The sequence below is a fragment of the Leptinotarsa decemlineata genome, unplaced genomic scaffold (assembly GCF_025532065.1).
Source record: "Leptinotarsa decemlineata unplaced genomic scaffold, Ldec_3_MD MMD2_tig00078346_RagTag_RagTag, whole genome shotgun sequence".
NCBI classification, from domain to species: Eukaryota; Metazoa; Arthropoda; class Insecta; order Coleoptera; family Chrysomelidae; genus Leptinotarsa; species Leptinotarsa decemlineata.
Genome location: NW_027412724.1, coordinates 6,680,627 through 6,707,822, shown reverse-complemented (window position 1 = coordinate 6,707,822; position 27,196 = coordinate 6,680,627). Strand labels below are relative to the sequence as shown.

At 35.2% G+C, this 27,196-nt stretch overlaps 1 protein-coding gene and 1 long non-coding RNA gene across 6 annotated transcripts in view; both read right to left on the bottom strand.

Annotated features, from left to right (window-relative positions):
- Positions 1-481: 481 nt before the first annotated feature.
- On the bottom strand, positions 482-21,883 carry LOC141487032 (uncharacterized). The gene is made up of 3 exons (XR_012468171.1): positions 20,356-21,883; positions 4,756-6,716; positions 482-4,690 (listed from the first exon to the last, which is right to left on the bottom strand). It is a non-coding gene; the product is annotated as an uncharacterized lncRNA (long non-coding RNA).
- A 3,083-nt stretch (positions 21,884-24,966) lies between these two features.
- The window catches only part of LOC111507959 (uncharacterized), a 38,787-nt gene continuing 36,557 nt past the window's right edge, over positions 24,967-27,196 (bottom strand). For 3 of the 5 annotated variants that reach the window (XM_023163352.2, XM_023163354.2, XM_023163351.2), the window contains one exon: positions 24,967-25,382. In XM_023163352.2, the coding sequence (XP_023019120.1) occupies positions 25,086-25,382 (297 nt within the window). In that variant the 3' untranslated portion in view covers positions 24,967-25,085. The remainder of the gene's footprint in view (positions 25,383-27,196) is intronic. The other 2 variants (XM_074185774.1, XM_023163353.2) reach the window with 2 other exon arrangements.

The window sequence follows — 27,196 nt, the reverse complement described above, 5'->3', positions numbered from 1 at the left end:
CTTTTGCAGTAAAATTCCTAAGCAAAAATGGACCTTATTGGCAAATTTTAATTTAGTTTCTGAAATAAGTTTTATGTTTTTGTTAAATATCTAAAATATGTTTTGAGTTTTCGTTTTTATTGAGTTTTAATTACGAATAAGTTAACTTTTTTTAAATTTATGATATTTTCTAACAATTTTCAATAAACACGATTTTTTCTAACAGTTTTTATTAGCGTATCATTGCCCGACAAAATGCGTATCATTAACCACCCTGAAGGATAATGTTACGCAAACCACAAAACTCGGGTTTATCTGTTTTATACCAACCCCTTTAACCATATGTTCCCTTTAACAGAGCCAGAGATGGCTCTGTTAAAGGGAATATATGAATGAACGACTATGGCAAATCTGAAGTTTTTACCGATAAAAACTTTTGATTTATGACAAATATTGCTTAGATGCGTACAGTTACCCTCCTCTCCCCTACCAACATCCCTCATAAAGAAAAATTCACTGAAAACTATCCCCAGAACTAGAAAATGCAATTGGATCGTCAGAAACGATGACTTTGACTTGATAATATAAGTAGTATGCTTCAATATAATACTATCCATGATAATAATAAAGCAATTTTCACAAATAGAATTTTTATTTTCGATGCGCCTTTCGCTAACACCGTAGCTTCATCGTCTACAATTCTTATATACAACAGTAGTAGTTACCTAACTTAATTGATTAATGATAAATGAGATAACAGGTAGAATTTAAAAAACTTCAGTAGGTTTAATTTACATCCTTTATTTTTGTATGGAGTATGTCGTAGTTAATGTTGAAATCGTGATTGTTCTCCAAAAGGTGGCACGCATAGGTGGAATTGGTCTTCTTCAGTTCGAAACTTCAGTTATGTTCGGAGATTCTCGTTTTGAATTTTTTTGAAGTCCTTCCTATATAAACCTTTGAGCACGATCCGCATGTTATTTTTCAGACACCTGATCTGTTATCCTTGTCTATGTGTGACTCGTTTTTCTTTATATGTCTACCCTAGGAGTTACCAGTGTTATATGCTATGTTAATATTTTGTTCATTTACTAGTCTTTTTATTTCATCTAATGTTTTTCCAGTATAGGTATATTGTAGGTGCCAGTGTTATTTTAAATGTGAGGGTATACTTGGTTAATGGCTTATTTGAAAAGTTTTTTATAAAGCATTTGATGAATTACGTTCGAGTTGAAGCTGTTATTCACTGCAATTTGTTTTATCAAATTAAATTCCTCATTGAAATTCTCTAAGGACATTGATATACTAATGAGTATATGATTCATACTGTGGTACGCTGCTAATTCATGTTGCTGTGAGTGGTCAGAATGGCTCTTAAATAGTTGTGTTTGTATGGGCTGATTTGTGATAAATTACCAAATCGTGTTTGTTGTAAATTTTTGTAATTGTAAGGTCCAATAAGTTTATCGAATTATTGGTTTCCAGTTCTATTGTGAATTTATTGTTTTCATGAATAGAGTTGATGACTGTAATTGTCTATGTGTTCCTGTTGATCTTGCCATTACATCGTCAACATACTCATACTAGTAAATACATTTTTGAATGAAAATGTCTGCTAGGAGGGGGTTTAGAGGATTACTTATTATGTGGCCTTTTTTGTTGTTATATATATGGTACCAGTAAATTCAAAATAATTCTGGTTAAGACATACCGACAATAGTGAATCGACAGAATGAATCAATGAGTGTGTATGCTTTTTGAAAAAAATTTCATCTATAAGTTTGTGAGAATCTTCTGCCTCCTGATTATGTAATTTCACCAATTTGTGAAATTTACTTTACATTTGACTCTCATTGGAAATTCACCTACTTGTGAAAAACCCAAATATACTGAATCATGTCTGCCTACCATGTCTGGCTCCTTGTCGTACCTATCAACATTCGTAATAAATTTCATTAGTTCGGACTTCCATTGTATAATATTATATGAAGAACCAATACAAATGAAAATTTAAAAAATAGCTGAAAATAACAATTATATTAAGCAAAAATACCCTGAAATGAAATTGTAGTGAAATAGAATATAAGTAGAAAATATAACGATTCAACAAAAAAAAACAATAAAAAACAAAAATTATGAGATTCCAAGCCAAATTACTTCACGACGTTTCGATTGTTGCTATCCACAATCGTCTTCGGGTGATATCATCACCCGAATATATTAGACAATGAACTAATGAAATTCATCATGAAACATTGTCACTCACCTCAAACAACATTCGTCATGTCTTGATACTTCAAGGATGGGAACGAGGCACGTTGTAATGGTTCACAACATACAAGCAACTGTTACCACCAGCAAGCACGCCAAGCTTCTCAACCCCCTCAACGGTACGGGACCATGTACCGAGCGGTTATTCCAAACGACTGTTACTATTTTATGACTAGCTGGATGTTATACGTATATATTACTTGAATACAAAATAAACGAGTACACAGTATTAGTCTCAAATCATTCGACGAATCAAAATACCAAAGACAACACAAGGGCCTAAACAAGTTTCAAGCATATAAATATATAAAATCACAGTGTGAAAAATATTTCTCAACAACACAGACAAATTTCAGTAAATCGTTAACTTTCATAAACTCAACAAGCCCGGGCATATTATATGAACATCAATGATAATCGTGTTCTGAAGTGTTCTTACGCTTATTCATCATCAAAAAGAAGATTCATGTTATTTTTGCACAGTTTACCAGTCAATAACAGGCAGAGTGGTCAAAAAGAACATTTTCATATCATATTTTTATTATTGATATGGTCGTTACTAGATGAAGATCCATAGTGATTTCATAAACTACACCTTACGATTAGATTTTCACAAACGTTATTTTCAAAAAATACAATATCACGCCATGTTTCGCTATCACAGTAGCTTTCTCGTTGTGACTTTCGACTATAAAAAATCTACAGTGATATTTTTTGAAAATGAAGTTTGTGAAGATCGAATCGTAATGCAACCTCGTGATCAACAATCCCCAGAATACAATGGACAAGACGACACAAACAAAATTTATAACTATTTATAACTAATATGCTGCCGTCCTAAAAACAGATGCCGTATCTACAGAGCCTATCAAAGCGAGAAAATTGAGCTTAACATTTTGTCCATAGCCTTCGAAGTGTTTTGGAATCAAATCAAAAACAAATGTGACTTTTTATTCAGGATAGGTATAAAAACATAATGATGATGAGAAAGTTTTAAAATTAATGAATTTAAATTAAAAATATCACATACGGCATTATTAGTTTTTGTCTAGGCTATGCAACACAAAAATGTCGTATGTGCGCAAGTAATGACAAAAAATCCCCTGGTTACAAAATATCTTTATTTTTCAAATAGAAATCAAGTGAATTAATGGTTGGTGAGTGATTCTTTGAGTAATAATAATAAAGTTAAATTGTAAAAACGAACATTAAACACAAATTGAACATAACGCAAATCCTACCAACAAGCTGAACTTTCTTTCTATTTTATATATTCTTTATTAGTTGTCGTTAGTTTCTGACATATTCATCCAAAAACTCAATCGATTCTCGGGCATAATGCCACTAAGATTTGTTTAATTGGCGTCTTTTTTGTTTTTGGAAAACCTCTAGGCTTGGTACGGTGTGGCACAGATTGGGACAAAATACCACCCTTTATCATTGCCTTCTTACATAAAAAGTCTAATTTATCAAAATCATCTGTCAGCGATGATTTATAATATAAAAAGAAATTCCCACGAGTTGCTTTTATCTGGACACTACCACATACATTTTTTTTTCAGTTTTGCTTCAAATTTAAGATCCTTCCATTTGTAAAAGTCTTGCTGGGACATTACTTTCACTTCGGTACTTGATTTTTGTGCTGTTTGCACTGCCTCTACAAAATCATTGAAATCGTACACCTTGCCTTTTTTTTCAGTGACAGTTCCACCTGATGGTGGAAGCTATCTGCTCACATAAATGTATGTCCTGGATCAGAAAAATTAACAGCTATTTCATTCGCGGATATTTCGGAAGAATTAATTATCCTAACTAAAAAAAAAAAGGAAACGCCAATTCTTATTTTGGCTAGAACAGTTATCTAGCCAAAGTATAATTTTAGGTGAATCTTTATGTTTCAGGAAGAAAGTATAAAAGCAGCTTATAATATCTTCTTTATCCCTGCCCGATATAGCTTCATTCCACAAAAAGGCAAATGCCTTATTTTGTGACTTGGGTCCTAATGGAACAAAGCTTTCATTATATCTTGTGTCTTTTTATGAATAAAACCGTTTTAAACGTATCGACCCTAGGTAACATTATCACCTTCTCTAAGTCTACAGAAAAACAAAGAGTCCCATCTTCGAAATTAGTTTGGGCGTGTTCTTGATATAACTCTCAAGACTCTCTGGCGCGATCAATGTGCTTCTTCCAAGAAATACATTTTTTGCAGTCTTTCTGCAAATTTTGTTTTTGATGATCATCATGCAGGTTGAATTCTTCGCATTGTTCACACTCCTCGTGTCCCAATGATGCAAAAGAAATGTTTTTTGCCTTAACACGCAAACCGTAAGCTTTGTAGCTAACGTGCATGTCTGGATATTGTGATTTGAAGGTCTCGAACATTATTGATATAGAAATGTCGCTGGAAAGATATCTTCGGTTTGGTGCATGCTCTCGCCTGATATAGGAAAAAAAGCATGTATATCAACATAATTATGTACATATATTATTTTGAAAACTTACCTATAGTGAGAAATTACTGGTTGAAAAGACTCTATGTGAGCATCTACTAAATTATAATTATTCCTCTTCTTGACAGACTGTGTTCGCTTATCTTTTCGGGGATATAGTTGATACTTGGGAGTATTTTTCAATGTATCATGTGTAACTCGGTCATTGGTTTTTTTGTAACCTAGTGTGGTGAGAAAAAAAGTCTTACATACTTCTACCATTTGACCATTTGCAGTTTTCAACTTATATTTGAATGTGTTCTGTTTCCTTTCGCTTTCAGTAGTACGTCGTTTCACATCAAGACGACTGCAGGTATTGAGGATAAATGCTTTCCTCTCTTCAGTAGATAATTTCCAAAAGTTTGTATTCAAAATTTTTCTCTGGTCTCCTGCAATACTATTAAAACACTTTTTTCTACACTTACATCCAGGCAGCACCTGGTGATTTGTGAGTAGTCTTTTTTTTCAATAATTGCTTTCTGCTTCAAATGTTTATCTATTTGTCTTCTTTTTCTTGGATTGCCACTTTTTGTAATACCTTTTTCTATGCTTTCACCTTCCTCAGTATTGTCCGCTTCTATTTCATTCTTCTCTGTATGTTTTTGTTCACTTTCACCTTCCATTGTATGTTCTGGTTCGTTCCTACATTCCCCTGTATATTCTGGTTTCCTTTCATATTCAACTATATGTTCTGGTTCGATTTCACATTTCTCTGTATGTTTTGATTCATTTATAATCGTTTGATTATCTATTATCTGGCATGGTGCACTAACTTTGATAAATTCGCAGCATGCTTCATTGACATTTTTTTCTGGAATAGGACAAATATTTGAAATGGGCATTTGGTGGTTTAAAACGTCTGAATTGTCTTCTAATGGTATCAAATTAGTCAATTCAGTGAAAACTTGTGGTTGAAACCTATTCTCTAACAAAAAATCTAAAGATGCCAATGAAAAACCATCCTCAGTCATCACTTCGATATTCTGTATATCATCAGAACCCACAAAAGTATCATTATTGGTTATATCGGGTTTTTTGGGAACCATGGAAAGAATTTTTTTCGATCTACTTGACATTTTCCTAAACCATCACTCACCTAACTTTTTGATGCCAACATACCTTGAATATTGAAAAAATCTCGTTGAAATGACAACTGAAAACTCAATACAAATCGCAATGCAGTATGTTTTGTAGATTATGGCGCGGTTTGTGAGAAAAAACGCCGCATTACATGTCCCAACTGGAATCGCCGTATATGCATAGACGCGGAAGTAGATACGGCTTTTGTGCTTAGTATTACACATATACGGCATATTTTACTAGTACATACATCTACTTTTTCACACACAGCTAAATAAAATGTTGAGTTTTGACTGTACCGAAAAATTATACGGCATTTTTGCTTGGTAGAAAGGTAAATTAGCCTGCCACGAATCCAATAAGAAAAAAAACTCAAAAAGTTATTTTTTGTAGATACGGTATCTGTTCTTAGGACAGCAGTATAATCATACAGTAGAATAATAAGGTGTACCTACATAGTCGTTTGAACAGGTAAATAACATCAACGCAAAACAGATAGGGAATAATCAGTATAAGTTTATCATTAACAACCGTTCACATTTCATTCTCTTATGAATTTGTTAAATATCATGGGAGCATACAATGATAGTTTGATGAGTTATCGTGTTCGGAGAAGTTGACTATATAGTTTCTCGGCTTACTTACACATAATCCAAAATTTGGACTTCGCGATTTCCACTCTTCAGAGCTAAGGATAACACATGATTTCTAGTTGAAGTGCCTAGCAATAAGTTCACGGGCGTACGATCCAAAGCAAGGACATATCACCTCCAATTTTAGGCTTCCGACTACATTTCTATTGGTTGGTTTGCCGTGGTCTTCTTTGGTTACAATCTCCAAACGTTTCAACTGCAACTGCAGCAGTCATCTTCAATGACGTGGTCGAAGTATCAACTGAAATTGTATCACTAAATTATTTTCGTCTTTTTTGTATTATGTCGAACATGATTCCGGTGATAAATGGTTGAAAAGCAAAATTGAAGTGCATCTTTTATTGCACACTATATTAATTTTTGGACGAAAACCCGGAGTTTAGGATGACCGGAACTGAACTAACTTCACTGTTACCTTCCACATAGGTTCGGTGTACGTTGAATGGAGTTTGGATCAAAACTTACTATCACCCTCGCGACTGAGGCTTTTTATAGCAAATGAAAAATGCAATTTCGTTTCGTTATTCGTTGGCAATTCAAGCTAATATGAGTTTTATTACAAGCGGCTTTTTTGACTACCTGATTTATGGCATTATCAATTATAACTACAATCATTGTTTTGACATTTGCCACGTGCACCAACGTACTTCAATAAATTTTTAAATTCACCGACCCTCAAACTGTAACTCAATGCTTATTTTTTTTATTATTCAAACAAGCTATTACAGCCTAATTACATGGATATAAAAAGATCATATAATCTTTGAAATACTTATGAACGTACAGAAATAGTAAAATAATTACCAGAACTGTAGAGGGAAATACTACTTAAATAGGTAAATCTAACATATACTCTAATTTTTTGGTGGAATACTGATCGGGAAAGTGGCCAATCAAGATCTAATAATATATTCAAATGATTAACCTGAGTAAAAATATCAGTGGTTCTTTCATTGAGGTACCTACTTATATTTGGAATATTGGATATGAACGAAAATCGGGTACGCCGAAGTGATACGTGAAATAGTAACATACTAAGAATTTCTGAGGAATCAATGTTGTTACTCAAGAGTTTGTGCATGAATATCATTGAAGATAATTGGCGTCGCTGTTCTAAAGATAATATTTTAAATTTATATCGTAGATCCAAAGACCTTGTTGAGTTATAGTTTGGCCAGTTGTACTATTGCTTAAAAAATAAATACCTCAAAAATGTGTAGTGAATTTTCTCTAGTTCTTTCATATAGTTTGGTACTCCGCAAACTAAGTAAGCTTTTCCATCAGAACACCATGATGAACCTGATCAAAAGCTTTACGAAAATCAGTAGATTAACTGAATTTTATCATCCAAAACTTCGAAGGCTTTATTAATGAATTCAAATAAATTTGTATTTATAGACTTTTGTCTCATGTATCCATGTTGTTGAGGTACTATATATTTGTTGATTCATTCACTGAATTCTCTGAAAAATAATATGTTCGAATAATTTTCACTGAGGATACACTACAAAAACACCCTTTTGTCTATTTTCCACGATATTTCTTTATTGTTGACTAGTTTCGGCTATTACATCATTTTCAAAACAATATTAGTTATCGAATGTACTGTAAAATAATCGATACAAATCCTAACGTCATTTACATTATCATAATTATATGTAGCAGTATCAGCACAAAAAACGGAATGAAAGAAGTTTGCAGTAATTAATAATAATAATAATCACGCAGTCGCGTGATGGGTATAGAGATTCCTGACACAAGGTGCAGGGCCTGCCGCGAGGCGCCCGAGACCCTAATGCACTTGCATATACATCGACATAACGCGGCCCTAAGAGTGCTATATTACCATCTACGACACTCTTACGGTATTGACGAGACACTGGTGTTGCCCTACGCTCCGGAGGATATTGAATCCGTTGTGGGGAACGAGAAGTGCCGAATTTATTGGAACTATTCGTTCCCCACCCTCAGGCTCATACAAGCTAATAAGCCTGATGTAGTCCTTCTCGACCACCACACCAAAACAATATTTGTCGTGGAGTTTTCAGCTCCTGGCGAGACGAATATCGTCAGAAAAGAGGAGGAAAAACGGATAAAATATCGAGATTTTCTCTTCGAACTCCGCAGGAGTGGGGGAAACGTGTGACGTCATCGACGCAGGATGGAACGAGTATCGTAGCGATTCAATCATGGAACTCGGCCCCCTTAGTACTCCGCCTCACCTATCGACCCCTCATGCGACTCTGCCACACCCCTCGGCTCCCTTGTCACGTTCCAGTCACGTGATTTTAATTAGAAAAAGTTTATAGTTATGAGATTCGAACCTGGATCGTCCGCGTGGTAGACATTGTCCTTAGAGAGCCCGTACACGAGCAACATTTTGCGGTCAGATCGACCATACAATTGCAGTCGCGTTCCAGCGAACTCAAGCCGCCCATAAGAAATACTGTACTACACGTACACGGGCGTTCACAAAAGTCAAAACTGGCGTTTGCAGTCAACCTGCTGCTGATCTCCGCCGAGATATCATCGCGGCATCCGCCGTACACTAACCACAAACTTGCAGTCGTACCCAACCGCGTACACCGTCGTGTACTTTTTCTCATATTGGTCTCACAGCGTTTAATTTTTTATTTAAAAAATTCTAATTAATTCATCAAAAGAACTAATGGACATTCTGAAGTAATTAAAAAAATGTTTTTCGTTTTGCCGGAGTTTACCGGTTGTTGCTTGTATGTTATTTCATTGAATTTCAATTTCCTTTGCCTGATAAAATTGTTTTTTCAGCTAGTCTTTTTAGTTCATTTACAGATCCTTTCAGAGATTTCAAATCAATTTATATCATATTAGACAATGGAAGTCCGAACTGATGAAATGCACAACGAAACATTATCAACCACCTTCAAACAAAATATAAAAATTTCCTTCCTGTTGTCGCGCAACCAGAAGTGGATGTACCCAAAACGATCGTACCTTCCTACGTCTTCTCCTTCATCTCAAAATAAGAAGTAGTAGTGCTTCTTCTTCGAAATCCATATTGAAACTGGCACTAAACTCTGACAGCACAAAATATTGATGTCAGTTGCCTCAACTGCAAGTGCGGTTTATATAACCGCAAGTCGACCACAAAAATGTGGCTAGGTCAACCGCGAAGTACAGTCAACGTGGCGACAATGTTGTGGTTGCCTCAACTGCAAATATGTGGTCCGTGTACGGCCGCACTTCAACCACATCACTGAGCCTCTACCTCTACACAAACGTAAGATATTGAAAGTAACTGCGAATGTTGGGTATTTACAGCGTTAGTTTTGTCGGGACCGAAATTGACTCATTTTATAAACTTTACCGCATTTTTTTGATTTCCGTAGAATGTTAGGAAAGTTGTAATCGTCATTATCATGTTGAAGATAGGAAAATATACTTAGATTTGGGAAATAATTAATATTTCAAATAAAGATGTGTATGTGTGTGTAAGAGCGAGAGACGCGTGTGACGTAATCGAGGCAAAGAGAGATGGAGATGGTATCAAGATTATGCGCTGCCAATGCCAGCATGGCAGGTTCGGCGTTGCCGATTGTAAAATTTATCGTTGCTTATGGGGCAATGTAGCGTTGCCAGTTTGGAAATGAAGGGTTAGGAATACGACTGTGTAAGGGATGTTTCAAAATACATCATTGAAAGAAACAAACATGGCGTCGAAGTGTACAGGGTGCATCAAACTATATCATTTAAGAAAAAAAAATGTAGGTTTAAAATATGATATCAATGTGTATACAGGGCGTTTCAAAATACATCATTTAAGAAAAAAGCATGCCGGTTTAACAGAAGTCTAGCATTCTAACATGTCAGAAGGACACTAAGTCTCATATCTTTGTTAACCAAGTGCGTTTATTCGTTATCGTTTCATCGTTATTGTCGTAACCGTTTTTCGTGTTTCAATATGACAGTCATTGTCAATATGACATTCATTTAACGCGTTTCGCTAACCAAGTGAGCATCATCAGGAGATGACTAAAGTCCATGCTTTGTAGTATGAAGGTTCATTTTGCGAATTTTCAGACTCCCGAACGAAACCTTGTGGAACACTCAGCCTAAACTTCTATTACAGAGTGGTGTCGGTCAGCCAATCAGAATGGAGAAATCAAATATCACTCGATTGATTGTGTTAGATGAAATTGAACTGCAGAATGAATGTCGAATAATAATAATAATAGTTATGAAACATTAAAACTTTGAAAGTGACGTAGTCAGCGTGAGAGGTGGTAGAAAATGTGTGATGATTTGTGGAAATGAATAAGTTATTAGAAAAAAATGGCGCAACTGTCAGAAAGGCATTAAGTTATATATTCACTAATAATGATCGGATCGTCACGTACAGCACGTCAAGTGAAAGGATAAGAAATACAGAATTCATCAAAAAAAAAAAAAAACAACGATGGCGCAACATGTCAGAAGGGGAGTTAACCACATCTTCGTTAATGATAGTTGAATCTCAATGTGCAGCATATCAAATGAAAGAGAAACGAATACAGAGTGTACCGACAGAGAAAAAACAAATATGGCGTAACAAATATAATATCCAGCGTCTAATGTGAAATAGCCTAGGAAGAAAGTCATTGAACAAACTTGAAATTAAAAGACATTGGGTTATGAACAACTACGAGTGTATTCCAATTGCAGAAGCTTGATTCAAAACGCAGAATTCATTGACAAAGAAAATGAAAAAATCATTTTATACTGAAACATATGATATATTTGGATTCCTTAGGGTGAGAAAGTTTCGAATCCATCAAAAAACGACCACTTCCGGTCGTACGATTTCGATGATTTCGATATCAATGGATTCGTTTATATGTCATGAAAAATATATAACCTATTTTCATTATACTAACCGCAACAGACCGATGTGGGTACTCATTTCAAATGATTTCATTTGTAGACTATGAATAATATAATATCGAGCTCCTAATGTGAAACAACAAGGGGAGAATTGCAAATACAAAGAAAAAACATTGAAAAAACTTGAAATTCAATGTTGTTAGGTTACCAACAACTATAAGTGAAATTCAATAACAGCAGTTTGAATCATAATCAAACCAGAAGGGGCCTTGAAGTTTGGAGTTTAACTATCACACTATCACCATTAAACTGGTTAGGTTGGCGTGAAGTCGTGTGTAGTTGATGGTGGGGTGAAGACCAAAAGTAAATAATAAACTATTTCGAGCCTGAAGTGAATGAGCGAAATGTCCGATAAACAACACGACTGCGATCATCTGATCATCTGACACGTTCAAAAATACCAGTTTCTTATGTCATTGCATCTGTCAATTATTCAGTTCCTCAAGTTATTCACATCTAGTGCAGAAGTTTCATAAACAAGAGCCTTCAAATCACCCTATAAATAAAAAATTTGTGTTTTTTGCTGCGGTTGAAATGATCAAAATAATCGTTTCAGTGCGCTATTTTTTTATAAAATTCTTTATGCGATTTCCATGAGAGAAATGACCGCTTCATAGTCACTTTTTCATTATATTGACATTACCTACCCTAATCACTAAATTGGACGTGTAGGACTTCAAAATTAGCCAGTTCGCAGTCCTGATATGAATCCTCTAAACCGACTTCACGCGAACCTAGCCAGTTTAATAGTGATAGTGTGATAAGTAAACTCCAAACTTTAAGGCCTCTTCTGGTTTGATTATGATTCAAACTGCTGTTATTGAATTTCACTTATAGTTGTTAGTAACGTAACAACATTGATTTTCAAGTTTTTTCAATGTTTTTTCTTTGTATTTGCAATTCTCCCCTTGTTGTTTCACATTAGGCGCTCGATTATTATATTATTTATACTTTACAAATGAAATCATTTGAAATGAGTACCCACATCGACCTGTTGCGACTAGTATAGCGGAAATAGGTTATGAGGTCCTTTTGGCTTCATAAAATGATCAACTATGTTTTTTGACATCTAAACGAATTCATTGATGTCAAAATCATCGGAATCGGACGACCGGAAGTGAAAACCGGAAGTGACCTGTTTTTGACGGTTTTGAAACCTTCTCACTCTAAGGAATCCAAAAATATCATGTTTCAGTATACGATGATTTTCTCATTTTTTTGTCAACAAATTTTTCGTTTTGAATCAAACTTTTGCAATTGGAATACACTCGTAGTTGTTCATTATTCGACAACTTTTAATTTCAGGTTTATTCAATAATTTTTTTTGAGTGTGCAATTCTTCCTTTGCTATTTCATATTCGACGCTGTATATTATACTTTTCATAATCTACAAATGAAATCATTTGAAATGAGTACCCACATCGGTCTGTTGCGGTTAGTTAATCATAGTTGATCATTTGTCGAAGCCCTTTTGGCTTACATAACATGTAAACGAATCCATTGATATCGAAATCGTACGACCGGAAGTGGTCGTTTTTTGATGGATTCGAAACCTTCTCACCCTAAGGAATGCAAATGTATCATATGTTTCAGTATAAAATGATTTTTTCATTTTCCTTGTCAATGAATTTGCGTTTTGAATCAAGCTTCTGCAATTGGAATACACTCGTAGTTGTTCATAAACCAATGTCTTTTAATTTCAAGTTTGTTCAATGACTTTCTTTGAATTTGCAATTCTTCCTATGCTATTTCATATTAGGCGCTGAATATTATATTTGTTACGCCATCTTCGTTTTTTTCTCTGTCGGTACACTCTGTATTCGTTTCTCTTTCATTTGATATGCTGCACATTGAGATTCAACTATCATTAACGAAGATGTGATTAACTCCCCTTCTGACATGTTGCGCCATCGTTGTTTTTTTCGATGAATTCTGCATTTCTTATCCTTTCACTTGACGTGCTGTACGTGACGATCCGATCATTATTAGTGAATATATAACTTAATGCCTTTCTGACAGTTGCGACATTTTTTTCTAATAGCTCATTCATTTCCACAAATCATAATACATTTTGCTACCACCTCTCACGCTGACTACGTCACTTTCAAAGTTTTAATGTTTTATCACTATTATTATTATTATTCGACCTTCATTCTTCAGTTCAATTTCATCTAACACAATCAATCGAGTGATATTCAATTCCTCCATTCTGATTGGCTGACCGACACCACTCTGTAACGATGAAACAATAACGAATAAACGCACGCAATAGATCGAAAACGCATGGAAAACGGTCGAAAACGCACGCAAAACGATCGCACGCAAAATGGTCGATACGCTTGTAAACCGGTCGCTTTTCCCATTTTCGAATGTTAACTCTACAATAGGTACATAATTCCTCGACAACTTTGGTGCCAACTCTTCCTGATAATGCTTACTTGGTTAACAATGATATGAGACTTAGTGTCCTTCTGACATGTTGGAATGCTAGACTTCTGTTAAACCGGCATGTTTTTTTCTTAAATGATGTATTTTGAAACGCCCTGTATACACATTGATATCATATTTTAAACCAACATATTTTTTTTCTCAAATGATATAGTTTGACGCACCCTGTACACTTCGACGCCATGTTTGTTTTCAATTATGTATTTTGAGATACCCCGTACACATTGAAGGATCGCACCTTGAATCGATATAGCCTTATTATTCTGTAATATTTTTTCTTGAATAATATATTTTGACGCACCCTGTACACTTCGACGCCATGTTTGTTTCTTTCAATGATGTCTTTTGAAACATCCCGTACACAGTCGTATTCTTAACCCTTCATAAACCCAACGATAAATTTTACAACCGGCAACACCGAACCTGCCATACTGGCATTGGCAGCGTATAACCTCGATACCATCTCCATCTCTCTTTGCCTCGATTACGTCACACGCGTCTCTCGCTCTTACACACACATACACATCTTTATATGAAATATTAATTATTTCCCAAATCTAAGTATATTTTCCTATCTTCAACATGATAATGACGATTGCAACTTTCCTAACATTCTACGGAAATCAAAAAAATACGGTCAAGTATATAAAATGAGTCAATTTCGGTCCCGACAAAACTAACGCTGTAAATACCCAACCCTCGCAGTTACTTTAAATATCTTACGTTGGTGTAGAGGCTAAGGACAATGTCTACCACGCGGACGATCCAGGTTCGAAACTCATAACTATAAACTGCCTCACCGAGGGGTGAGGCAGAGTCGCAAGAGGTGAGGCAATAGGTGAGGCGGAGTACTAAGGGGGCCGAGTTCCATGCTTGAATCCATACGATATTCGTTCCATCCTGCGTCGATGACGTCACACGTTTCCCCCACTCCTGTTTGAACCAAAAATTGCAGAATCGGTGTTGTTCATCTACTGATTTGAATTTCTCTGTATTTCGCTGTATGCCCGGTAGCTTCTGATTGGTCGACTGTATGACGGTAAAAGTGGAGAAGTGGAGGTGGTCTGAAGTGGGCTTTGAAGGCTAACGCTCAGTTTACACATAAGGGACGTCTGGCAGAGACGAGGCGCTGACTTTTACCCCTTCCGTGTGAAGTGAGCCTGAGGTCCAAAAAACGCCAGATGCTCAAATTTACATGTGTTTTTCCCATAAGGAGTGTCATAGAACTCCTATAGCTTAATTACTGTTTGCAAATACAACTGCTGTTTTTTTCTGGTACGATCTCATCATTATATACGTATTTACCTAAATTTGTTCTGTTCCTTCTTTTACTATTTACATAATTTAAAAATTCATTAACATTTATGCCTTGCTTAATATTTTTGTAGGACAACTTCTCTTCATGTCTAATCAGAAATTTCAATGTTTTTCTCAAGTCTTCGAACCTATTGTTATAATAATCTGAAATAGATATGAGTTTTCTATATTTTTTTTAACGCAGCAAATCCTTGATTTCTTTAGAAAAACCAAACTGGATCTCTTTCATTTTTTTTTGCTAAATACTTCGGAACGCAGTTTGCTAAAATGTCATCCCAAATACTGTAGAACATATCTAAAGCTATTTTTACACCGCTTTCCGCTAATACTCTACCCCAATCAATATCACTTATAATTTTGATGAATCCATCAAAGTTAGCTTTTTTTATAGTTATAATTTTCTACTTTGTCGGTATTAACAAAATATTGCACGCTTTTTGGAATTGATATTTTGACAAGCATCGCAGGGTGGTCAGCGTCTTCCTTAACGAACAGTAAACCTCTATGTAGTTACTTCAAAAACACCTGAATTATTATCCGCAGAAAAAACTAAGTCGAGCGTACGATTTTGATAATTTCTTACATTATTAAATTGTTCGAAGAAGTTGAATTCAAGTTCAAAGTCTGCTGGAACTGCAGCATTATCTGGCGAGAAATTGAAACGAAAAAAAAAACAAAATCTTGGTAACAACTATCTGTTCCATCCAGTAGCGGTTTACTTTATGTGAAAAAAAATTCAAAATGTTTCCCATCACTCCTGGTGTATTGAAATCACTTATGATATAAGATTTTTCAGGATCTTTCACTGAACACCTCCCACTCAGCGAAATTGTTAAAACATGGAACTAATTCAAAGTTTTTTATCAGTTGACAGTTGCACATCATGAGACTTGCATTCGTTGATATCGGTCGGTAGCCGGGCGGTTCGACGTGGGTGCTTTGTTCACTCAGTCAATCGTCCGATGTGTGAGTCGATGGTTCAAGCCCCAGGCTGAACGCTCGATTTTCATTTGCTATCGTTCAATCCGTGTTAGGAATCACACGTTAATCCTTAGCTCGCCCAAGTTTCGACTTCTGAGGGTTATCGTTCGTAGGGGTGCGATAGCTGGTTAACGGAAAAACATATTTTAAACATATTTTTAAACATGTTGTTGAGCAACAATTCCATCTCAAAGAGATTGCCATCAAGATCGGTAATCAATGTAATGATTTTCTGTTCATGCCGCCGAAATCATTATTTCTTCAGCAGAGACGATAAAAAAAGCGTTGTCTAAGTGGAAAAAAACATTCGTGGTTTAAAATATTCTTCGGGCTTCGTGGAATACAGCATTCTCAAGGAAAATCTATATGATGTCAACACCATTTATGTGCGTGAACATCAGAAGAAAGTGTTTCTGTATGACTGGCTACGCCTAGTCAATGAATACACAGCAGTGGATTCATTGACTAGGCGTGACAGTTGTGAATTTGGAAGACTTTGAGGATTCATACTGGACTGTTCCGAAATTCGAGAAAAACATACCTTTTTGTATGCATCATTCCAAAGGAAATCCGTTCAGCTGCCGTCTCAATAATGTTGATATTTTATATAAATGGTTTTATAATGTCTCCAGAGGCTCCAATAAATTCAATACATCGCCAGAACACTTAGTGACATGACTATCGTTAAACCAGTACATTTAGTCTTCGGCCAAGGCGTAATAATGCCCAGATTCAACGCAAGAACCACAGTGAATAATGACTACATGAAGATTATAATAGCGGTCTGCTAAATTGATTGTTCATCAATTTCGAACCTTCGTGAGAGTTTGGCGCTTCCGTCAGAGGTTGAGTCATGTATGAATATCATCAGTGGTATTATTAGATTGACTGGTGCTTCAACTATACTTGTTTTCTTATAACAGTCAGTTAGTTTGGCGCATGTTTGGCAATACAGTCGATCATAACCTGTTAAAAGTTCCATTTTTGCTACCTCTTGAACATTTAGTACAAAGTAAACAGGTAAAGTCTATAACAAACTCTAAATGAAATAAGGCAAAGATTTTGGATACTGCAGGCCCGAAAACTGGTAACTAAAACAATAAGGTTTTGCAATTTCTGTAGCATAAGAAGAACAAAACCGCAGGTTCCTGCATGGGACAACTTCCAGAGCATGCACTGCAGAATCCACCTAGAGCATTCACCTATACTGGAATGGATTATTTTGGACCAGAAGATGGTATTCTTCTGAAAAACAATCCTCTTGCACTTTCCTATTCCAAATTATTTCTGTTCTCTTCAATTCTTCAGTTGTCAATTCTTGTTTTTTGAGATTTTTGCCAAGTTGTTTGATATTATGTTGAAATCTGAAAACATAGGTTGTTCTTCTTATCAATTTCATGTAGTCAGACAATCTTGTGATGTCTGGCAAATATTCAATTCTATGTGAAACTGTCAATAATATGAATTCATGTTTAAGTTCGAAGGTATCTGGATTCTCTTGAATTTCTGAGTCCTTGTCTATTCTTTTTTGTTCCATTGGCTAAAATTCTTGTTTATTGTATAAAAATTCCGGACCTTGAAACTACTGACTTTTATATCTCGATTAGCTTCATCTGCTATGTTCAGATTGTAAGGAATACAATGCCAGTCAGGAATTTTCGTGTTCTCCTGAATCTCGCCCACTCGATGCGTAATAAAAGTTTTGAACATTCTTGGTTCTGATCTCAACCAACACAAAACCGTTTTCGAATCTGTCCAAAAGTGTGTTTGATTCCTTATTGTTCTTTCCTTATTGTTCTTTCCTTATTGTTATTGCCAATCTGGAACTCATTACAGCGGCTTGAAGTTCCAAACGTGGAATTGTTATTGGCTTTAGGTGCTACTTGCGTGCTTGCCATCACCAAAGAGAGATGAATGTTTTCGTTCTTCTCAAATCTGAAATAACCTACTGCCGAAAACGCTTGCTCACTCCCGTCACAGAAGATGTGAAGCTGTAAATTAAAATCATAAATGAAGTTCAATGCATAACACCTAGGTATCTTGAGATCTTCAATTTTTGCAAATACATCAATCTATTTCTCCCATTTAATATTCTGGGATGGTTGCCACTTCTTCATATATCCTGTAAAAGAATTTTTGCTCTAATGACATAGTGTGCAAGGAGTCCTAGAGGATCATAAAGAGACATCACTATTTTGAGGATCTGCCTCTTTGTTGGATTTTTTCCTTTCGAAATAATTTCTTTCATTTTTGAAAAATTCAAAGAAAACGCCAAATGGTCGGATGATGGAATCCATTTCAAACTGAGAATTCTCTGCGACAAATTGTTTCTTTCTTGCAGAAGTTTTTCATCACCCCTAAGTTCTTCTGGAATATGTCTATAAACTTCTTTCGAATTGCATACCCAACCTCTCAGTTCAAATCCTCCTTGTCTGTGGATGAAAATGACTTCCTTTATATGGCGAATAGCTCCTTCCTCTGTGGACACACTGTCAAGATAATCATCCATATTATGCCTATTTATTATTCCATCTACAGCTTGAGGATACTTGTTCTGGAACTCTAATGTATTTCGATTTTTAATATATTGTGCCGAAAAAGGCGAGCCCACAGAACCAAAAATCAGCACTTTCATTTCATAGGTGCTAGGTTCTTCATTGGAATCATTTCTCCAGAGAAATCGTTGTCCAGCACGATCTTTTTTTCTGATAACTATTATGTAGAACATATCTCGAATATCTGCTGAGAAAACTACATCTTTCTCTCTGTATTTGAAAATAACTCCAACAAGAGAATTCAATAAATCAGGTCCTCTCAATAAAAAATAATTCAAACATTTCCCTTCCACCTTGGCAGCCGCATCAGAGACGAACCTCAATTTGCCGGGTTTATTTTTATTCACGACTCCAAAATGTGGCAAATACCATACTTTACTTGATTCTTCATTTCCTTCTATCACTTTCTCTGCATAATCTTTCTCTAAATATTCTTCTATTTTCTGTTTGTAGGTCATAGCAAATTCCAAATCTCTACTCATTCTTCTTTCAAGGTACTGAAGTCTTTGAAGAGCTCTATACTTACTTTCTGGTAAAGTTGAACTATCATCTCTCCATAACAAACCAGTTTCCCAACGGTCTCCATTCCCTATTCTTCTTGAAACTGATTCTATTATTTGAACTGCTTTTTTGTCTTCCGAATTCATTGATCTATCTTCAGAAATTTTGACGCCAAATGACTCCGTGGAAAAATAATTCTTGATTTCTTCATGTAATTTTTCATCACAGTTCATCTGATTATGGAAAATATGAAGAACAGTATTGCTATCTTGTCTACCTCTGAATTCTCTCAAATTTCCATGTGCTATCCATCCCAATTTAGTTTTTGATAACGCTGGCGAGTTCTTAGGACCTTCAATTACTTCTCGACTAGTGATTAGATACCAGTTATCTTGTCCTATCAACAATTGTGGTTTTGCTTGAGCCATTTTAGCAAAATCTATATATTCCAGATGGCTCCATTTTTCTTTTAGTCTTTTTCCATCAACCGTTTGCCTAGGAAGATCCATGTCTTTCACTGTATATGCATTTTCCATCTGATAAAATGTGGTCCTATTTTTGTCAGCTATTTCAAAACTTACTTTTTTTGAAAATAATCTCTTGCAAGTGTCTTCGTGGGTCCACTTCAAACCTTATTCTGTTTCTTCGCCAACGAGGTTCATCTTGTCTGCCGAATCTTGATCAAGAAGAGTTTCCGTTGAAGCTTCGTCAAATAATGCATAAATTTCAAGTTCATTCTGAGAAGATCTTATTATAACCGGAGCGATTTTCAATAAAATTTCTGTACTGAATGATTTTGTGGTATGAGCAACTATTTCTAGACTAACAGTATCATTTTTCTCCTTATTTTTATCAAATGCGTCATTATAAAGACTTTTATGATGTATTTTTTCACAGTTGTTTACCCCACTTTTTTTTTGTTACGACAAAATTTTATTTTGTGAGATGTTCCCAAACAAGAAAAACATATACCATTACTTTTTACGAAATCCCATTTTTTGTCTATCGAGAGATCCAAAAAAGTTTTGCATTCATCTATTATATGTTTCTCTTCACACATGATACATTTGCGAACTGAAGTACTCTTCTCTTGAGAAGTAACAAGAGTTGTTTTGAATCTCTCTTTATGAGGCTGATTTTGAGAGAACTTATCAGATGCCTGATTTGTAGAAGGCTTACCCACATTCATAGATTGAGCGTAGCTTGCTGCTTCCAACGTTCTCCACAGCCACTTTTTAAATTCTTGTAAAGTGCTCTTACCATTCTTCTCAAGTACTTTTTCACCCCATGAAAGCTGCATGTTGTAGGGTAACTTTTGTAGAATTTCCTCCAGAATTTGAGGGCAATCCAAATAGTTCTGCATGTTCTGCAAAATGTGTTAGAAACCTGAAATCATTATTTTTCATTATAGGAAAGTTCTTGGCCTTATTGACCAGACTTTTCACAATCAAATCTGCTCGACCGTATCTACTAATCAAAATGTCGATAATCGGTTTGATTGATGAAATAGATAACAACAATCCCTCCACTGATCGTCTAGCATCCCCTTTCAAAGCTTTCCTCAACGTACACATATTTTCTTCATCTGTTAATCCCAATAAGTAAGTTGTTGAAAGAAATTGTTGATAAACACTTGGCCATTCAATAGTTTCTCCAGAAAAAATTGGTAAATCTTTGTCAATTGATTGTCTCGCCAACAACTGCCTAATTTCTGCACCTGAATCTTCTTCATTTTTTCTATAATGTGTATGTCATGCCCCTGTATTATTTTCGAACGAAGCCCTTGTACTATTATGAGTATTGTCAATTTGACATTTGTGGAACGACCTCTTACCTGTCATATTCTTGACGTCCGTATTTTGCAACCAATTACGCACTTTCACTTCAGAATCAACAGAAGAAATCTCGTCATCTTTTGAATGATGTGAATTTCTGAACGAAATGTCACCTTCCGAACGGTATGTATTACTTACTCCCAAATCAAATTTCTCACTTAGTCTAGCTTTTTCTAATGCCAACCTATTTTCAATCATTTGCTTTTCCATTTCGAACTGCTTAAACAACAATATAGCCATTTTTTCGTCAGCTTTTACCTGGACTTCCATGAGTTTTCTCATATAAATACTTGCCTTGGATCTCACAGATGAAGATACTGAAACCAATTTAGACTGTGCACCATCATTTCTACTGCTTCTACTGGACGAGACTACAGATAACTTGTCTTCTGTGGCATCGCGTTCAGCATTGTCAACTTTCCTAACTTCGCTGATGGTGACATCCTTTTTATTACTCTCGCTTTTTGCTTTGGCAGTCTTGCTACGTGTTTCCATTTTGCCGTTCTCTAGGCTGATGGACCAGCACAATGTTTATATTTACCTATAAATGTGAACTATTAGTATATCCGCTCGAAAACCGGCACAATGTTTATATTTACCTAGAAATGTGCACTATCAGTATATTCGCTCGAAGACCGGCACAATGTTTATCGTTTCTGAATATACTGCTATAAATAAAACGCAAAATTTTTCTTTTTTCCTTCAAAAGCGTTTTTTATTCTTCTTGTTTGCCAAAACTGTCATTCAACTATTTTTTCACATGTCAAAAAACAAATGCAAAGTGATTCTTATTTAAAATAAAACTCAACAGCACCCAGCAAAAGTGCGGACCAATCAGTAGTGAGCATTTGCATAGACACCTCACACCGCCTTCACCACCTTCCCCACCATTACCATCGCAGACATACACAATCATCCCTACGATCACCCCACCATCCGCCCATACCACCGAAATTATAAATACGAGTGAACATGTAGCTCACCAGTCAGTCGTTTCTGAGATACAAACAATGAAAAAGTTGAATAAAAATAGAGTGAAGTACAATAATTAAGATAGATGATAAAACATGAACAAAATAGAAAAATTGAAATAAGAAAAATATTCAAAATCAAGTTCCTTCAGAAAATTTCGATTATTGGTATCACAATCACATTTGGGTGATATCTTTGATATACGAAATACGCTCGTTTCTTATTTTTGTGGAACAGTCGTGCTAAGCATGAACATTGAATAAAAAGAGATAAACTAAGAAAATGTCCGGATTTGAATACAGAAAAGTTAAAAGCAGGAATTTTTGATGACCCACAAAAAAAAGGACCGATTTCGTAAATTCAATGGACTGACTGGCGTAGGTAGGTAGGTAGGTCTAAAGTGAGTTGGTCTATACGACCCTTCACCGCAACCCATAAGGATTTATTGTGGCTCACACCTATTCACACTCGGCCAAATAAACCCAGCTTCTTAACGAAGCCGATTAGTTTGTATGGTGAGTGGTCTTTCAGGTCAGATGGTGAGAGTGCAGATCTGCCGAACTCAAAGAACCTGATTCGGTCCCCAGCGGGGCAGGCACAAAGTATATGCTCTGCTGTTTCATAATTTTCCAGACAGAGGCGACAAACACTGTCCAAGTCTCTGACTGGCGTAACTTCGGTTGTTGAAGTTACCCGGAATGGCCGGAATTCACCAGACGAGTAACTACTCTGCAGTTGTGCAAAACATGGTACGAGAGCTTCAAATTGTTGGGATGTAACATTTCCGTCAAACTGCACTGCCTACACGGAGATTTTGATCATTTCCCAGAGAATCTTTGGTCTCATAGGGAAAAACAAAGAGAACAGTTTCATTAGAACCTAAAAATCACATAAAAAAGGTACCGAAGCCAAAGCTGACTATATAACAAAAAAAAATGTAAATAATGTAATAAAATACAGTAGAATTCATATATAACGACTCCGCTTATAACGACTATCCGTTTATAGCGACGATAATGTCTACTCAAGTTTAGTTTCATATTTAGTTATTGGGAAAATATACCGTTTAGTACGACTCCGGTTTAAGCGACCAACCGATTATAGCGACCGTTTTTCATGATAATACATCCGGTTAAAACGTCGCGCAATGTTTTGTTTACACAATCTGCGCACCAATACCTCGGCACACTTCCTCTTCTTAGGTACCTCTATTGATAGGTAGTACTAACAAGTAGTATTCTTAGATACCTCTATTGATAGGTACTACTAACAAATATTAATAGATTGATTTTACGTCAGAGGTTACGTATGAAGTCTTTGTCACTTGTTGTAAGTTCATAAAGTTCGAGAAAATGAATTTTGTGAAGCGAAAGTATTTTGCAATTGAAGAAAAAAGTGCAATATTACACCGATTAGAAGCCGGTGAATCAAATGCAGCCCTCGCAAGGGAGTTTGTCAGTTTGTCCTGAAAATGATCCAGTTTCTAGACGGCTGCGCGAGCAGTAGTGTTGAGTATCCAAAGATCACTGTTCTTGATGCTATTCTAATGATTCAAGATGCCTGGAACCAACTCAAGCAAGGGAAAATTTTTAACTGTTACAAACACGCTGGTTTTATGCGAAACAATGTAGAATGTAGCCTAACTTCAAACCCAGATGATTTCAACGAAGAAGACGACATGCCGCTGCACATTTGGGCGAGGGCTATTGATATGTATCAGTTACTCATAACTTTGAACAATACGCGTGTATCGATGATGCTGTCGCCACTTGTGAGGAACCGTCTGATGAAAAGATTGTGGAAAATATAATTGACAACGACGCGAATAGCAAAGATAATGACGGTGATGATGACGCACCACAGGAGATTTATCCAACCTTGAGTGTGTCTGAAGCTCTGCAGGCTGCGCACACGCTCAATGTGTTTTTTCAAACTAACTTGGATGGTGATGTTATGAAAACAATGATGTCGCGAATTCATAATGCGGTACGAATTTCTTACTATCAAACAAAAGTTTGTCAAAAACAAACTCAAATAACAGATTTTCTACGTTAGTAACACAATTTTTTCTTGCATTTCGTGTGTATTTTATCTCTTTATATTACAGTAGGTACATATTGAAAATACATATGTTTGTACATTAGGATATTTAATAACTATTAAAATAAAGCATATGTGATTCCTATAAAATGTTTTATTCACCTATCGATCAGCAATCCGAACAACTAACAAAAGACAAATGAACTAATGTACAAAATTAATCGGTTTTGTGCGTCGTCCGGTTAGTACGACATAGTATATCCGGTCCCTTGAAGGTCGTTATACCCGGATTCTACTGTATATCAAAAACAGGATCTACATGTGAAAAGTATAAATAGGATCATAAGATGTAAAAAACTGATACAAATATATTTTCCTGTAATTTTATTTCATAAAATATCACATATGATAATAATTTATAAAAATATAGTAAATCTCAAAAATATCATACCTAATGGTTGAATAAATTCAACATGTCTTTTCAATCTCATTTTTGTTAATTCCTTTCGAAGTGATAAAATATGAAACTCTCAAAAATTGTAAATACTTAATAATAATCCAAGTATTAGTACGAGGATGTCATAATAGGAAAATTTTCAATTTGTAAAAATATTAAATATAGAGAATTCAGAAATTTAAATAAAAAAAATGAGTGTGACTTAAATTATTTCAATTCAATTTCAATAAATTTATAACGAAAATATAATTACAAACTAATTGAAAACTGTATGTATTCAAAGTTTAATACATTTTGAATAAATACTGTTTATTGTTATAAACTTTTAGTCAAAATAATATATTCCGATTATGAATGTTGCATTAAAACATGCTCTATGTACGGTATCACATCTCATATTAAAATAAATAAAACAATGTCCTATGAATTTTCTTCGAGACTGTTAGCATAATCATTAATTATATGTAACAAATTAAGCATCAAATGCATGTGGGTATAACTATATATTATTAAAAGACATTACAGATTCTTCCCAAATCCCTTTTGTATGAACATTCCAAATTTTTTCTGGTACTATGATTAGTTAAATTCACTTCCACCATTTTTCAGCTATCAGCTCGATCTCTCTTTGCCAGCATATTTCGCCTGTAAACAGAATCACAACTTAAACCACCAACCCTACGTAAGCGTTTCAACCTTGTTGTCGGACAATCATTTTTCAATAACCTGCATAAACTCGAATGAGGGCTTGTTGGCAAATCCGTAGAAGATGGAGTGCAGTCTGACGTCTCCGAGTGTATGGAATTTCTTGAGGCTGGCCTAAGTTTTACTTGTTTTAGCATATCCAATGACACTACAGGTTGCGTACTTCGTCGATTTGCTGGAGTTTGGTAATTACGGTCCTGGAAAAAATAAGAATCTCAACCTTTTTCCACTGTTTTTGACAATTTTACAGTTTTTTTTATTTAGCATTTCAATAAAGGACAGGAAATTTCTGAAGGAAGAAGAATTAGAAAAAATAGTTCGAGAACACGATTATGATAAGTTCAAAAAATGAATATATCAATAACATTTGGCCGTTATTGATCAATATTCGTATAGAGCTTGGTTTGATGACTAGAAAAAGAATTCGATGAGTCCCAACAAATCAAATAGTATGTATTTTTTTATAGGAATTGAAATCTACTATTTACCATTTGACCAGTCGATATAGCATTGAAAAGTTATGCCCAATTGTGCACGAAGTTTGTGTATATCTGTTCAATTTAGATCAGAACAATATTCAATAACAACAATTTCAAAGTGTTAGCAGTGTTTTTTTTGTACAAATAGAGAGCAGATTTTAAAAAAGTTTAAGCATTTTTGAAAGACCAATTGATACTGATTTCGAAAAAATATTTATATCCCTAAATTGAAACTTTGGTAACTGTACTATATTACCTGTAATAAGCTAATAAAGTATTCTGGAAATATAATATGATATGAGTTTTCTTGACAAAATCGGCCGAAACTTTCAAAGGATCATTGTATCTTCAAAATGAAACCATACAACTCTTCAAAAAATAGTTCGGATGCAAGCTGTGGGAATGGCCAGCTATAACAAAAGTTAAATATACAGTGTGTCAATTTTGAAACTTACAATGGGCTATATCTCACGAACAAAAGCTGATATCGAAAAATGTTCGAAACCGTTTCTAGGATAGTAAGGGGGAACTGAAGTGACATGAAAGAGAACTCACCCCCATCAACCCCCTAGGCCCCACCCACCAAAACTCAAAAAGTTTAAAATACAAACCCCTACTTGTGATACATTATTGAAAAGACTATGAAAAATGCTATCCAATGGTATAAATAATCATTGAACAGGGTGAAGCAATAATTGTGAAACTTTGGCTTGAATGGATTATTTAATGAGGTTTTTGTTGAACTACAAATTTATTAAAAATGTCAATTAAGTAAATGTTCAAAGTGGGTTCCGTTGTTTTGTAAACAATACTACAGCCTATTGTCAAAGTCTGCACGAACTTTAATATCAGCCGGCTTACTATGACTTTTTTTTTGTAATGCTACCTCCCGGACTATTATTTTAAATTATAAGTGTTCGTCGATAATTTTTTTGTTAAATGAAAACTTAATTATAATTGAATCAAATCAATAAAATACTTATTTGAAATTAACAAAAAATAAATAATAATTGCACAAAGAAACTTTTCCTCGGTTATCTTAAAGGTGCGATTTTGTTCCATCCTTTATATAAAAGAGGACGTATGCTTCTCCACTCACAAGCGAATTTGGTGAAATTGATGACACGTGTGAATCGTTGTATTTGTGCCACGCGCCAGTATACGGGTGTCTGCAGTATGCTGTATAATGTCCCCTGTTAGTAGACACACTGTGATTTAAAAGTGCATATAGATTATAACAAGTAGCCACATTTTCTGCTGCAAAATTGTCCATATCCAATCCTTCTAGAGGAAATTCGATGACATCATTCAATTTGCCTCTACTTTCCGTTGGAGAGAATCTTTTTAAATGTATTACTAAAATATAGGGAAACTTGTGGATTGATAAGGACTTTGTGCATTTTCTCCTTTCGTTGCATTTCGAACACGTCGGTTTTTCATTTCCATCCAAAGTTTCTTCTCTTGTAAAAGAATCCAAGCATTGCCACAAACTCAATTGGTCGGTTCTTTGTGGTATGGAGAGAGACAAATCC